The sequence below is a fragment of the Zosterops lateralis genome, assembly GCF_965231275.1.
Source record: "Zosterops lateralis genome assembly, chromosome: 35".
NCBI classification, from domain to species: domain Eukaryota; kingdom Metazoa; phylum Chordata; class Aves; order Passeriformes; family Zosteropidae; genus Zosterops; species Zosterops lateralis.
The window spans coordinates 2023753-2038392 of NC_139795.1; the positions used below are offsets into that span (position 1 = coordinate 2023753).

Sequence of the window (14640 nt, forward strand, 5' to 3'; positions counted from 1 at the left end):
CCGCTGGAGTTCGAGCACGGCTGGTTTTACCCCCGCGGGGGGCGGCACCCCCCGGGCTCGGTGCTGCTCTACGGCTGCTCGGGGGGCTTCACCCTGCGGGGACCCCCCGAGCGCCGCTGCGGGCCCGGGGGGCGCTGGGAGGGGCCCGACCCCGTCTGCGATGATGGATGTGAGAATTTCGGGGGGTCCTGGGGGGGTCTGGGGGGGATTTGGGAAGGTTTTGGGGGGGTTTTGGGGCGTCCTGAGAGTCCCGAAGTGTCATTGGGGGTCCCTGGGGGGGCTTTGGGGGGTCCTGGAGGGTCCTGAGGGGGTTTCAAGGGTCTCTGGGGGAGTTTTGGGGGGTCCTGGGGGTCCCAAAGTGTCATTGGGGGTCTCTGGGAGGGTCCTGGGGGGGATTTGGGGGATCCTGGGAGGGTTTGGGGCAGTTTTGGGGGTCCCAAGGTGCCATTGAGAGTCTCAAGGGGGGATTTTGGGGGTCCCTGGGTGGGTTTTGGGGGGTTTTAGGGGGTGTTTTGAGGGGGCTTCACCCTGCGGGGACCCCCCGAGCGCCGCTGCGGGCCCGGGGGGCGCTGGGAGGGGCCCGACCCCGTCTGCGATGATGGATGTGAGAATTTCGGGGGGCTTTGGGGGGCTTTGGGGGTCTCAAAGTGTCATTGGGGGTCACTGGAGGGGCTTTGAAAGGATTTGGGGGGTTTTGAGGGGGTTTCGGGGGATTTGGGGGGTCCTGGGTGGGTCTCGATGTGTCATTGAGGGTCCTTGAGGGGGCTTTGAGGGGGTTTGAGGGGGATTTGGGAGGTCCCTGGGGGGATTTGAGGGGTCCTGGGGGTCCCAAAGTGTCATTGGGGGTCCCTGGGAGGGTCCTGGGGGGGGATTTGGGGGATTCTGGGAGGGTTTGGGGCAGTTTTGGGGGTCCCAAAGTGTCATTGGGGGTCCCTGGGAGGGTCCCTTGGGGGGCTTTGAGGGGATTTCGGGGGTCCTGGAGGGTTTTGAGGGGTCCTTGGGGGGCTTTTGGGAGGTTCGAGGGGGTTTGAGGAGGCTTTGGAGGATTTTGGAGGGTCCTGAGGGGGTTTCAGGGGTCTCTGGGAGGGTTTTTTGGGTATTTTTGGGCAGGTTTGGGGTATTTTTGGGGCTATTTTCACACTTTAACCCCATTTTCCCCTCAGCCGGAGACTGCCCGGCGCCGGCCGTGCCCCCGGGGGGCTCCATGGAGGGTTTTTTGGGGCTATTTTCACACTCTTACCTCTGTTTTCCCCTCAGCCGGTGACTGCCCGGCCCCGGCCGTGCCCCCGGGGGGCTCCATGGAGGGTTTTTTGGGGCTATTTTCACACACTTACTCTGGTTTCTCCCTCAGCCGGTGACTGCCCGGCCCCAGCCGTGCCCCCGGGGGGCTCCATGGAGGGTTTTTTGGGGCTATTTTCACACACTTACCCCTGTTTTCCCCTCAGCCGGTGACTGCCCGGCCCCGGCCGTGCCCCCGGGGGGCTCCATGGAGGGTTTTGGGGATATTTTGGGGGCTATTTTTACACTTTAACCCCATTTTCCCCTCAGCCGGAGACTGCCCGGCCCCGGCCGTGCCCCCGGGGGGCTCCATGGAGGGTTTTTTGGGGCTATTTTCACACACTTACCCCTGTTTTCCCCTCAGCCGGTGACTGCCCGGCCCCGGCCGTGCCCCCGGGGGGCTCCATGGAGGGTTTTGGGGATATTTTGGGGGCTATTTTTACACTTTAACCCCATTTTCCCCTCAGCCGGAGACTGCCCGGCCCCGGCCGTGCCCCCGGGGGGCTCCATGGAGGGTTTTTTGGGGCTATTTTCACACACTTACCCCTGTTTTCCCCTCAGCCGGTGACTGCCCGGCGCCGGCCGTGCCCCCGGGGGGCTCCATGGAGGGCTCCCGCTCCCGGTTCTCGGTGGAGGGGCGGGTTCGGTTCCGGTGCCGCCCGGGGCTGCAGCTCGTGGGCTCCGCCGAGCGCCGCTGCCTGGAGGGGGGGACCTGGAGCGGCACCGAGCCCCGCTGCAGAGGTGAGGAGGGGTCTGGGGGGGATTTGGGGGGATTTGAGAGGGTTTGGGTTTTTTTTGAGGGGTCCTAGAGGGGTTATGGGGGGTCCTGGGGGGACCTGGAGCAGCACTGAGCCCCGCTGTAGAGGTGAGGAGGGGTCTGGGGGATCCTGGAGGCTTTTTGGGGGGATTTGAGGGGGTTTGGGGGGTCCTGGAGGGGTTTTTGGGGGGGGGTCCTGGATGGTCGTGGGCTTAGACATTTCCCTCCATTTTCCCCTCACGTTTTCTCTCCCTTTTCCCCTCACGTTTTGCCGCCATTTTTCCCCCCTCACGTTTTGCCGCCATTTTCCCTCATGTTTTGCCGCCATTTTCCCCTCACGTTTTGCCGCCATTTTTCCCCCCTCACGTTTTGCCGCCATTTTCCCTCACGTTTTGCCGCCATTTTCCCTCACGTTTTGCCGCCATTTTCCCTCACATTTTGCCGCCATTTTTTCCTCATGTTTTCCCGCCATTTTCCCCTCACATTTCCCACCATTTTCCCCTCACATTTCCCACCATTTTCCCCTCACATTTCTCTCCCTTTTCCCCTCACATTTCCCACCCTTTCCCTCTCACATTTCCCTCCCTTTTCCCCTCATGTTTCCCTCCCTTTCCCTCTCACATTCTCTCCCGTTTTCCCCTCACATTTCTCACCATTTTTTCTCACACTTTTCCCTTTTCAGACCCCAATTCTTTCGACACCCCCGAGGACGTGGCCGAGGCATTTTTGGCCTCCCTCACACAGACCGTGGAGGTGGCTGAGGCCAACACTACCCATGGTGAGGGTCTTTGGGGGCGTTTTGGGGGTCCTGGTGGGGTTTTGAGGGGTCCTGGGGGAGCTTTGGGGGGTCGTGGGTGGAGTTTTGAGGGGTCTTGGAGGGATTTGGGGGGGTGTTGGAGGGGGTTTGAGGGGTCCTGGGGGGGTTTGAGGGGTCCAGGGGGGTCCTGGGGGGGTTTGAGGGGTCCAGGGGGGTCCTGGTGGGGTTTGAGGGGGTCCTGGGGGGTCCTGGGGGTCTCACAGGTGTCCTGGGGGTGTCTTGGGGGAGTCCTGGGGGTCTCAGGGCAGTCTCAGGTCCCTCCTGGGGGGTCTCAGGACAGTCTTGGGGGTCTCAGGGTGGTCTGGGGTCTGTCCCGGGGGTCCCAGGTCTCTCCTGGGGGTCTCAGGTCACTCCTGAGGGGCTCAGGGTGGTCTGGGGCCCATCAGGGGGGGTCTCAGGGATTTGGGGGCTGTCCTGGGGGGTCTCAGGGGGTCTCTAACGGGGGTCCCTCGCCCCCAGACCCCGTGGCCAAGCGGCGGATCCGGCTGCAGGCGGGCAGGGGGATACCCGGGGCTATCCCGGGGGTCTCAGGGGGTCTCAGGGTGGTCTCAGGGGTCTCTAACAGGGGTCCCTCACCCCCAGACCCCGTGGCGAAGCGGAGGATCCGGCTGCAGGCGGGCGGGGGGATACCCGGAGCTATCCCGGGGGTCTCAGGGGGTCTCTAACAGGGGTCTCCACCCCCAGACCCCGTGGCCAAGCGGAGGATCCGGCTGCAGGCGGGCGGGGGGATACCCGGGGCTATCCCGGGGGTCTCAGGGTGGTCTCAGGGTGGTCTCAGGGGTCTCTAACGGGGGTCTCCACCCCCAGACCCCGTGGCCAAGCGGCGGATCCGGCTGCAGGCGGGCGGGGACAGAACTGGGGGGTCTCAGGGTGGTCTCAGGGTGGTCTCAGGGATATCAGGGTGGTCTCAGGGGGGTCTCAGGGGATCTCTAACAGGGGTCTCCACCCCCAGACCCCGTGGCCAAGCGGAGGATCCGGCTGCAGGCGGGCGGGGGGATACCCGGGGCTATCCCGGGGGTCTCAGGGTGGTCTCAGGGTGGTCTCGGGGGTCTCTAACGGGGGTCCCTCGCCCCCAGACCCCGTGGCCAAGCGGCGGATCCGGCTGCAGGCGGGCAGGGGGATACCCGGGTGGTCTCAGGGTGGTCTCAGGGGTCTCTAACGGGGGTCTCCACCCCCAGACCCCGTGGCCAAGCGGCGGATCCGGCTGCAGGCGGGGGGGGCGCTGAGCGTGTTCCTGGTGCTGGACGCCTCCCGCAGTGTGGACGCCGAGGATTACGAGCACGCCCGGGACGCCCTCAGCGAGCTGGTGGAGAAGGTGGGGAGGCACTGGAATAGCCCCGAAACCAGCCCAAAATTAGACAAAAAACGGCACAAAAATGCCCCTGAAAATACCCCAAAATCAGCCAAAAAATGGCCCCGAAAATATCCCAAATCCACCCCAAACCCCCTCAGAGACCCCCCAAACCCCCTCATAGACCCCCCAAACCCCCATTTGGGACTCCATAAATCCCCTTTCAACCCCACAAGTCCCCCCCTGAGACCCCCTAAATCCCCTTTAAACCTCACAAATCTCCCCTTTAAACCCCATAAATTTGCATCAAACCCCCCAAAACCCCTCTGGGACCCCCTAAACTCCCTCTGAGACCCCCCCAAACCCGTCGTGGGACCCCCTAAATCCTCTCTGGGACCCCCTAAATCCCTTCTGGGACCCCATAACTCCCCATTAACACCCCCAAACCCCCTCTGAGACCCCCCAAACCCCCTCTGTGACCCCCCCAAACCCCTCGTGGGACCCCCCTGAGCCCTGTTTGTGCCCCCCAGATCGCCAGCTATGGGGCAGCCCCCCGCTATGGGGTGATCACCTTTGGCTCCGAGGCCAGGGTGGTGCTGAGCCCCAGCGAGGAGAGGGCGGCCGACAGCGCCTGGGTCCGGGGGCAGATCCAGGGGCTCAGCCTCGATGGTGGGTTTGGGGGGAATTTGGGGGGTCCCAGGGGGTCCTGGAGGGGTTTGGGATGGATTTGGGGGGATTTGGGGGGTCCTGGAGGGGTTTGGGGGGGATTTGGGGGGGATTTAGGGGGGATTTGGGGTCCTGGGAATGGGGTCAGGCAGTGCCTGGGTCTGGGGGCAGATCCAGGGGCTCAGCCTCGATGGTGGGTTTGGGATTTTTTTGAGGGGATTTGGGGGGTCCTGGAGGGATTTGGGATAAATTTGGGGGGATTTTGAGGAATTTGGGGGGTCCCAATGGGGTCCAAGGGGCAGTCTGGGGGGATTTAAGGGGGGTTTGAGGTGGATTTTTGGGAGATTTGGGGGAATTTGGGGGGTACTGAGGAGTTTTGGGGTAAATTTTGGGGGAATTTGGGGGGTCCCAGGGGGTCCTGGAGGGGTTTGGGATGGATTTGGGGGGGATTTGGGGGGGTTTGGGGGGATTTGGGGTCTCAGAAAAGGCGGCCGACAGCGCCTGGGTCAGGGAGCAGATCAAGGGGCTCAGTCTGGGTGGTGGGTTTGGGGTTTTGGGGGTCCTAAAAGGGGTTTGGGGGGGGGTCCTAAAAGGGGTTTTGGATAAATTTGGGGGGATTTGGGGTCCTGGGAATGGGGTCCGGCAGCACCTGGTTCTGGGAGCAGATCCAGGGGCTGAGTCTGGATGGTGGGTTTGGGATTTTGGGGTTTTTTTTGGTTTTTTGACCCCATTTCCCCCCAGCCCACTCCCAAGCCCCCGGCACAAACCTGGCCGGGGCTCTGTGGGATTTCTATGGGATTTTGGGGGTGTTTTTGGGATTTTTAACCCCTCATTTCCCCCCAGCCCACTCCCAAGCCCCCGGCACAAACCTGGCCGGGGCTCTGTGGGGTCTGTGGGGTTTCTATGGGGTTTATGGGGTTTCTATGGATTCTATGGGATCTTTGTGGGGTTTTTTGGGTTTTTTGGGGTCTCTCTGACCCCCATTTCCCCCCAGCCCACTCGCAGGCCCCAGGCACAAACCTGGCCGGGGCTCTCCGGGCCGTGTACGAGCTGCTGGTGCAGCAGGAACAGGCGGAGAAACTGCGGGGGCTGGAGCCGCCCCCTGTCACCAACAGCACCCGGCATGTTATCGTCATCATGACTGATGGTAGGAGACCAAAAACTGCCTAAAAACCCCAAAAATCCCCTGAAAAATCCACCCCAAAACTCCCCAACAGCACCCGCCACGTCATCGTCATCATGACTGATGGTAGGAGACCAAAATCATCCCCAAAACACCAAAAATCCCCTGAAAAATCCACCCCAAAACTCCCCAACAGCACCCGGCATGTTATTGTCATCATGACTGATGGTAGGAGACCAAAAACTGCCTAAAAACCCCAAAAATCCCCCCAAAAATCCACCCCAAAACACCCCAACAGCACCCGCCACGTCATCGTCATCATGACTGATGGTAGGAGACCAAAAACTGCCTAAAAACCCCAAAAATCCCCCAAAAAATCCACCCCAAAACTCCCCAACAGCACCCGGCATGTTATTGTCATCATGACTGATGGTAGGAGACCAAAAATCCCCTAAAAAACCCCAAAAATCCCCCAAAAAATCCACCCCAAAATCCCAGTACGTCATTGTCATCATGACTGATGGTAGGAGCCTAAAATCATCCCAAATTCTCCTAAAATCCCCCAAAAAATCCACCCCAAAACTCCCCAACAGCACCCGGCATGTCATTGAGGTCATGATCGATGGTGGGACCCCAAAAATCCCCCCAAATCCCCCCTGGGACCCCTCAACTCCCCCTTGGGAACCCCCAAAATCCATCTGGGACCCCCCAAACCTCTCTCTGACCCCCCAGTTCTCACCTGGGACGCCCCAAATCCCACCTGGGATGCCCCAAATCCCCCTCGAGTTCTTCCAAATCCCCCCAAACCCCCTCCCTGACCTCCCAAATCCCCCCTGGGGCCCCCCAAATTCCCTCAATTCTCATCTGGCACCCCCCAAAACCCTCCTGTGACCCCTCAACTCCCCCCGGGACCCCCCAAATCTCCCTCAAGACCCCCCAAACCTCCCCAAATCCCCTCTCTGACCCCCCAAATCCCCCCAGTTCCCACCTGGGACCCCCCAAACCCCCCCAATTCTCACCTGAGACCCCCCAAACCCCCTCTGTGTCCCCCCCAGGCCGAGCCAACATGGGGGGCTCCCCCGTGCCCGTCCTGCACCAGATCCGGGAACTGCTGAGCATCGGGAGAGACCCCCGGGACAGCCGCGAGGACTTCCTGGGTCAGGGGGCAATTTGGGGGGTCCTGGGGGGGATTTGGGGGGTCCTGGGGGGGTTTAGGGGGTCCTGGGAGGGTTTGGGGGGAATTTGGGTGGGTTTTGGGGGTCCTGGGGGAAGTTGAAGGGGATTTTGGAGGAGGTTGAGGGGGATTTGGGGGGATTTTGGGGGGATTTGGTGGGATTTGGGGGGTCCTGGGGGATCCTGAAGGGGATTTGGGGGGTCCTGGGGATCCTGGGGGGGCTTTGAGGGTGATTTGGGGGGTCCTGGGAGGGTTTGGGGGGATTTAGGGGGGATTTGGGGGGTCCCAAGGTCCAAGGAACTGCTGAGCATCGGGAGAGACCCCCGGGACAGCCGGGAGGACTTCCTGGGTCGGGGGGCAATTTGGGGGGTCCTGGGAGGGTTTGGGGGTAGATTTAGGGGGATTTGGGGGGGTTTGGGGGTCCTGGAGGGATTTGAGGGGGATTGCAGTTTTTAGGTATTTTTGGGGTGGTTTGGGGTGATTTTTTGAGTCTTTTTTTTGTGGGTTTTTGGGTATTTTTGGGGGTGGTTTTGGGTGATTTTGGGGGGTTTTTTGGTGGGTTTTTTTTGTGTTTTTGGGGTGGTTTTTGGGATGGTTTCTGGGGTATTTTTGAGGGTATTTTTGGGGTGGTTTTGGGGTGTTTCAGGGCTATTTTTTTGGTGTTTTTTTGGGGGTGATTTTTGGGTGTTTTGGCTGGTTTTGGGGTGATTTTTGGGCGGGTTTTGGGGTGATTTTTTTTGTGGTTTTGGGGTGGTGGTTTTTTGGGTATTTTTGGGGTGATTTTTTTGGGGGTTTTTTTGGTATTTTGGGGTATTTTTGGGGTATTTTGGGGTGGTTTTTTTGGTGTTTTTGGTCTGTTTTTTTGGGACGGTTTCTGGGGTATTTTGGGGCTATTTTGGGGATATTTTGGGGGGTATTTTGGGCTATTTAGGGATATTTTTCCCTCCCTTTCCAGACGTGTACGCCTTCGGGCTGGGGCAGGACGCCCACGGGGAGACCCTCAACGCCCTGGGCTCCCACAAGGCCGGGGAGCAGCACGTCTTCTTCCTCAGGGACACCGAGGACCTGCAGGAGGTTTTCCACCGCATGATTGGTGCGAGAAAACACCCCAAAATACCGCAAAAATACCCCCAAAATACCCCAAAACAACCCCGAAAAAATCCCGAAAAATGACCCCAAAACACTCAGAAAATACCCCAAAAAAAGACCCCAAAAATCCAGAAAATACCCTGAAAATACAAAAAAAAATAACCTCAAAACACACAGAAAATATATTAAAAAAATCACCCCAAAAATACCCAAAAACCCACCCGAAAACAGCCCAAAAATACCTTGAAAATACTGAAAAAATGATCCCAAAACCACCTCGAAAACAGCCCAAAAAATACCCTGAAAATACCCAAAAAACCACTCCAAAAATGCAAAAAAATCCGTCCCCAAACACCCAGAAAATATAAAAAAACCCCACCCCAAAAATGCCCCAAAAATACCCCAAAATTACCCCAAAAATACCCCAAAAAACTACCCCCAAATCAGGCTCAGGATCTGCAAAAATCCCCCCAAAAATCCCCCCAAAAATTCCCCAAAATCCCCCCAAACCCCCCAAATTTCCCCAAAATCCCCCAAATCCCCCCAAATCCTCCCCAAATCCCCCTCAAACCACCCCAAATATCTCAAAAATCCTCCCAAAAATCCCAAAATCGCCAGAAAAATCCCCCCAAAATCCTCAAAAATCCTGAAAAAATCCCCCCAAAAATCCTCAAAAATCCTGAAAAAATCCCCCCAAAAATCCTCAAATTCTCCCAAAAATCCCCCAAAATCCCCAAATTTCCCCAAAATCCCCCAAATTTCCCCCAATTGCAGACGAGAGCTCCACGCTGGGGCTGTGCGGGGTCAGCCTCGAGTTCGGCCGCGCCGACGACAGACAGAAAAACCCCTGGGAGGTGACGGTGACTGTCACGGTGAGGGGACACACCTGGGACACCTGGGGACACCTGGGGACACCTGAGACACACCTGAGACACACCTGGGGGGTCATAGGGACACCTGGGGACAGAGAGAAAAACCCCTGGGAGGTGACGGTGACTGTCACGGTGAGGGGACACCTGGGACACACCTGGGGACGGGGGGTCATGGGGACACCTGGATGATGGTGAGGAGGGTTTTGGGGGGTCCCAGGTGATTTTTTGGGTCTCAGGTAAGTTTAGGTGGGTTTTTGGGAGGTCCCAGGTGAGTTTGGGGGGTCCCAGGTGTGGTTTTGGGGGGTCCCAGGTGAGTTTGGGGATCTCAGGTGTGTTTTGCAGGATTTTGGAGGGGATTTTGGGGTCCCAGGTGAGTTTTGGGTGGTTTTTGGGGGGTCCTGGGGGGTTTTCAGGGGTCCTGGATGTGATTTCGGGGGTCCCTGCCCTCACCTGCCCTCACCTGTCCCCGCAGAGGCCGGGGCGGGGCCAGGAGCGCTGCCAGGGCTCGCTGGTGTCCCCGTATTTCGTGCTGAGCGCGGCCCATTGCTTCAGTGTGAGCGACCAGCCCGCCTGGCTGGGCGTGGACCTGGGTGAGACACCTGGGGGGGTAAAACACACCTGGGGACACCTGGGGGGGTAAAAACACACCTGGGCACACCTGGGGGGGTAAAAACACACCTGGGCACACCTGGGGATACACCTGGGGGGCTTAAAAACACACCTGGCTGGGCGTGGACCTGGGTGAGACACCTGGGGGGGTAAAACACACCTGGGGACACCTGGGGATACACCTGGGGGGGTAAAAACACACCTGGGCACACCTGGGGGGGTTAAAAACACACCTGGGGGGGTAAAAATACACCTGGCTGGGCGTGGACATGGGTGAGACACCTGGGGATACCTGGGGGGGTAAAAACACACCTGGGGGGTTAAAAATACACCTGGCTGGGCATGGACCTGGGTGAGACACCTGGGGATACACCTGGGGACACACCTGGGGGCACACCTGGGGACACCTGGGGATACACCTGGGGGGGCCTGGCTGGGCGTGGACCTGGGTGAGACACCTGGGGATACCTGGGGACACACCTGGGGGCACACCTGGGGACACCTGTGACTCACCTGTGTACACCTGTAACACACCTGTAGGCCCAGGCCAGCACAGGGGGGTCTCGGGGCTGTACCTGCACCCCCAGTACCTGTAACTCACCTGTAACACACCTGTGCACACCTGTAACACACCTGTAACTCACCTGTAACACACCTGTGCACACCTGTAACACACCTGTAACTCACCTGTAACACACCTGTGCACACCTGTAACACACCTGTAACTCACCTGTAACACACCTGTAACTCACCTGTAACTCACGTGTAGGCCCAGGCCAGCACAGGGGTGTGTCAGGCCTCTACCTGCACCCCCAGTACCTGTAACTCACCTGTAACTCACCTGTGCACACCTGTAACACACCTGTATACACCTGTAACTCACCTGTAACTCACCTGTCCCAGGTCAGGGACACCACAGAGGTGTGTCAGGGCTGTACCTGCACCCCCAGTACCTGTAACTCACCTGTAACTCACCTGTAGGCCCAGGCCAGCACAGGGGTGTGTCAGGGCTGTACCTGCACCCCCAGTACCTGTAACTCACCTGTAACTCACCTGTAGGCCCAGGCCAGCACAGAGGTGTGTCAGGCCTCTACCTGCACCCCCAGTACCTGCCGGGCTCGCGGCGCCTCCGGGGGGTCCCCGAGTTCTACGACTACGACGTGGCGCTGGTGCAGCTGGACAGGAGCGTGGAGCCCTCGCCCTCCGCACGGTCTGGGGGGGCCCTAAGAGATTTTGGGGGGATTTGGGGGGTCCTGGGAGGATTTTGGGACATTTTAGGACAATTTTAGTGGGGTTTGGGGCAGGTTTTGGGGAGATTTAAGGCATTTTTGGGGCTCGTTTTGGGGATATTTATGGTGGATTTGGGGTGTTTCAATGAGTTTTGGGGTTGTTTTGGGGGTGATTTGGGGGGTCCTGGGGGGGATTTGGGGTGATTTAGAGTCTTGGGGGGTCCCTGCAATGGTTTGGGGGGGTTGGGAGATTTTGGGACATTTAGGGGTGTTTTTGGTACATTTGGGAGCTTTTTTCAGGGTTTTTTTGGGTTGGTTTTAGGGGTATTTTTGGGTGGCTTTGGGGTGTTCTGATGGGTTTTGGGGCTGTTTTTGGGATGGTCTGAGGAGTCCTGGGGGTCTTTGGGGGATTTGGGGGATCCCTGAGGGATTTTTGGGGGTCCCTGGGGGGATTTGGGGGCATTTTGGGAAAATTTGGGGGATTTTGGGGTGATTTGGGCCATTTTTGGGGCTGTTCTTAGGGTGGTTTGTGGATATTTTGGGTGGTTTTGAGGCTGTTTTTGGGGTGGTTTGGGGGGATTTGGGGGGGATTTTGGGGGCATTTGGGGATTTTGGGGGGGTTTGGGGAAATTTTGGAGGATTTTGGGGGGATTTTGGGGGGATTTGGGGCTATTTTGGGGCTGTTTTTAGGGTGGTTTAGGGGATATTTATGGTGATTTTTGGGGTGGTTTTGGGTGTCCTGGGGGAATTTGGGGGGATTTGATGGGGGATTTTGGGGGTCCCTGAGGGATTTTGGGGGGTCTTGGAGGGGGATTTTGGGAAATTTTGGGGGGATTTGGGGAGATTTGGGGCTATTTTGGGTTGTTTTGGGCTGGTTTTTGGGGCACTGACCCCCCCCGTGCCCCCAGCCCCATTTGCCCCGTTTTGGGGTGGATTTGGGCTGGATTTGGGCTATTTTTGGTGGGTTTTTGGGGCGCTGACCCCTCCCCCTGTGCCCCCAGCCCCATTTGCCTCCCCTGCACCGAGGGGGCGTCGCGGGCGCTGCGGCTGCCGGAGAGGAGCTCCTGCCACCAGCACCGTGAGCCACAGCACCCCAAAACACCCCAAAAACACCCCAAAACACCCAAAAACACCCCAAAACACCCCAAAACACCCCAAAAACACCCTAAAAACACTCCTGGGACCCCAAAATACCCCTGGGACCCTGAAAATACCCCCAAATACCCCCCAAAATACCCCAAAACACCCCAAAAACACCCTAAAAACACTCCTGGGACCCCAAAACAACTCCTGGGACCCCCAAAATTACCCCGAAAACATCCCCTGGGACCCCAAAATCATCCCTGGGACCCTGAAAATACCCCAAAATACCCCCAAATACCCCAAAAATACCCCCAAAAGCACCCTAAAACCATCCCTGGGACCCCCAAAAATACCCTCTGAGACCCTTGGGACCCCCTGGGACCCCCCCCATGACCCCTGAGATCCCCCCAAACACCCCCAGGACCTCCAAGGACCCCCCTGGGACCCTTTGGGACCCCCCAAAAACCTCCTGGAATCCCCCCCAAACATCCCTGGGACCTCCAGGGAGCCCCTAAACCCCCCAAATCCCCCTGGGACCCCCCCATGACCCCTGTGACCCCCCAAACCCCCCTGAGATCCCCTGGAACCCCCCCAAGACCCTTTGGGACCCCCTAAAATCCTCTGGGACCCCCAAAACACCCCTGGCATTTCCAGGGAGCCCCCCAGGGACGTCCTGGGAACCCCAACCCCCCCCGGGACCCCCCAAAACACCCCTGGGACCCCCCAAACCCCCCTCCTGTGACCCCCGTGTGACCCCCCTGTGACCCCTGTGTGACCCCAGGTGAGCTCCTGCTGCCCCCCAAGAACGTGGAGGCGTTTTTTGTGACCCCCCGTGGGCCGGCGGGGCTGGAGCGCCAGCAGGTGCTGCTCAAACTGGGGGAACAGGTGGGGACCTCTGACCTCTGACCCCTGTGTGACCCCTGTGACCTTCATGTGACCCCTCTGTGACCCCCGACCCCTGTGTGACCCCTGTATGACCCCTGCCCCCCAGCGTGCCCCGTGTGAGGCTGACGCCCTGCGGGCCCCGCCCTACGCCAACGTCACCGCCCTCGATGACGTCATCACCCCCCGCTTCCTCTGCTCGGGGGGGCACGAGCCCCGCGTGGACCCCAACGCCTGCCCAGGTACCACTAGGGACCAGTAGGGACCAGTACAAACCAGTATAAACCAGTATAGACCAGTATGGACCAGTATAAACCAGTATAGACCAGTGTAAACCAGTATAAACCAGTATAAACCAGTATATTCCCCCCACAGGTGACTCTGGTGGCCCCGTCGTCGTCACCTGGGGGAAGCGACACTTCCAGGTGAGGGGGGGACCAGTATGGACCAGTATGGACCAGTATGGACCTGTATAAACCAGTATAGACCAGTGTAAACCAGTACAAACCAGTACAGGCCAGACCGGGAGGGACTGGGATGACCCCCAGGTGGGCGTGGTCAGCTGGGGCGTGGTGTGTGACCCCTGTGTGACCCCTGTGACCCCTGTGTGACCCCCAGGTGGGCGTGGTCAGCTGGGGCGTGGTCCCTGACCCCTGTGTGACCCCTGTGTGACCCCTGTATGACCCCTGTGTGACCCCTGTGACCCCTGTGTGACCCCTCTCTGACCCCCAGGTGGGCGTGGTCAGCTGGGGCGTGGTCCCCGCCTGCCGCCAGCGCCGCTCCCCGTCCTTCGCCCGCGATTTCCACGTCAACCTGTTCGAGGTCCTGCCCTGGCTGAGGGAGAGGCTGCGGGACGAGGACCTGGGGTTCCTGCCCTGACACACCTGGGACACCTGGGGACACCTGAGACACCTGGACACACCTGGACACACCTGGGGTTCCTGCCCTGACACACCTGGGACACCTGAGACACCTGGGGACACCTGGGGTTCCTGCCATGACACACCTGGGACACCTGGGGACACCTGAGACACCTGGGGTTCCTGCCATGACACACCTGGGACACCTGGACACACCTGGACACACCTGGGGTTCCTGCCATGACACACCTGGGACACCTGGGGACACCTGAGACACCTGGGGTTCCTGCCATGACACACCTGGGACACCTGGACACACCTGGACACACCTGGGGTTCCTGCCATGACACACCTGGGACACCTGGACACACCTGGACACACCTGGGGACACCTGAGACATAGCTGGACACACCTGAGATACACCTGGGCACACCTGGACATACCTGGGGACACACCTGGACACACCTGAGACACACCTGGGCACACCTGGAACTACCCCAGACACACCTGGGCACACCTGGAGAGACCATGGAACTACCCTGGGCATACCTGGGCACACCTGGACACACCCCTACACACCTGGATTTGTGTCCCCCCGCCCCCCCAGGTGACAATAAATGTGTCCCTGTCCCCCCCAGGTGACAATGAACCCCCCCGCCAGGTGCCAATGAGCGCCCAAAGGTGACAATGAACCCCCCCACAGGTGACAATAAACACCACAGGTAACAGCACAGGTGACATTTGTCCTTTATTGTCCCTCGAAAAGTTCCTCATTGTAAACAATAACCCCCCCCAGGTGACACCACAGGTGACACAGGTGACAATAAACACCTGAAGGTGACAATAACCCCCCCAGGTGTCCTCAGTGTCCCTCGAACAGGTCCTCGTTATAAACAATAACCCCCCTCAG

At 59.1% G+C, this 14640-nt stretch overlaps 1 protein-coding gene across 1 annotated transcript; it reads left to right on the plus strand.

Moving 5' to 3' along the window:
- Positions 1 to 579: 579 nt before the first annotated feature.
- CFB (complement factor B) lies at positions 580 to 13770 on the plus strand. Its single transcript, XM_083881773.1, has 16 exons — positions 580 to 604; positions 1840 to 2019; positions 2718 to 2813; positions 4031 to 4167; positions 4674 to 4812; positions 5804 to 5956; positions 6988 to 7089; positions 8062 to 8199; positions 8970 to 9067; positions 9540 to 9657; positions 10736 to 10886; positions 11907 to 11983; positions 12770 to 12873; positions 12980 to 13112; positions 13246 to 13295; positions 13603 to 13770. The coding sequence occupies exons 2-16, from the start codon at positions 1881 to 1883 to the stop codon at positions 13747 to 13749; spliced, it is 1782 nt and encodes a 593-aa protein (XP_083737899.1). The 5' UTR covers positions 580 to 604; positions 1840 to 1880; the 3' UTR covers positions 13750 to 13770.
- Positions 13771 to 14640: the final 870 nt, after the last annotated feature.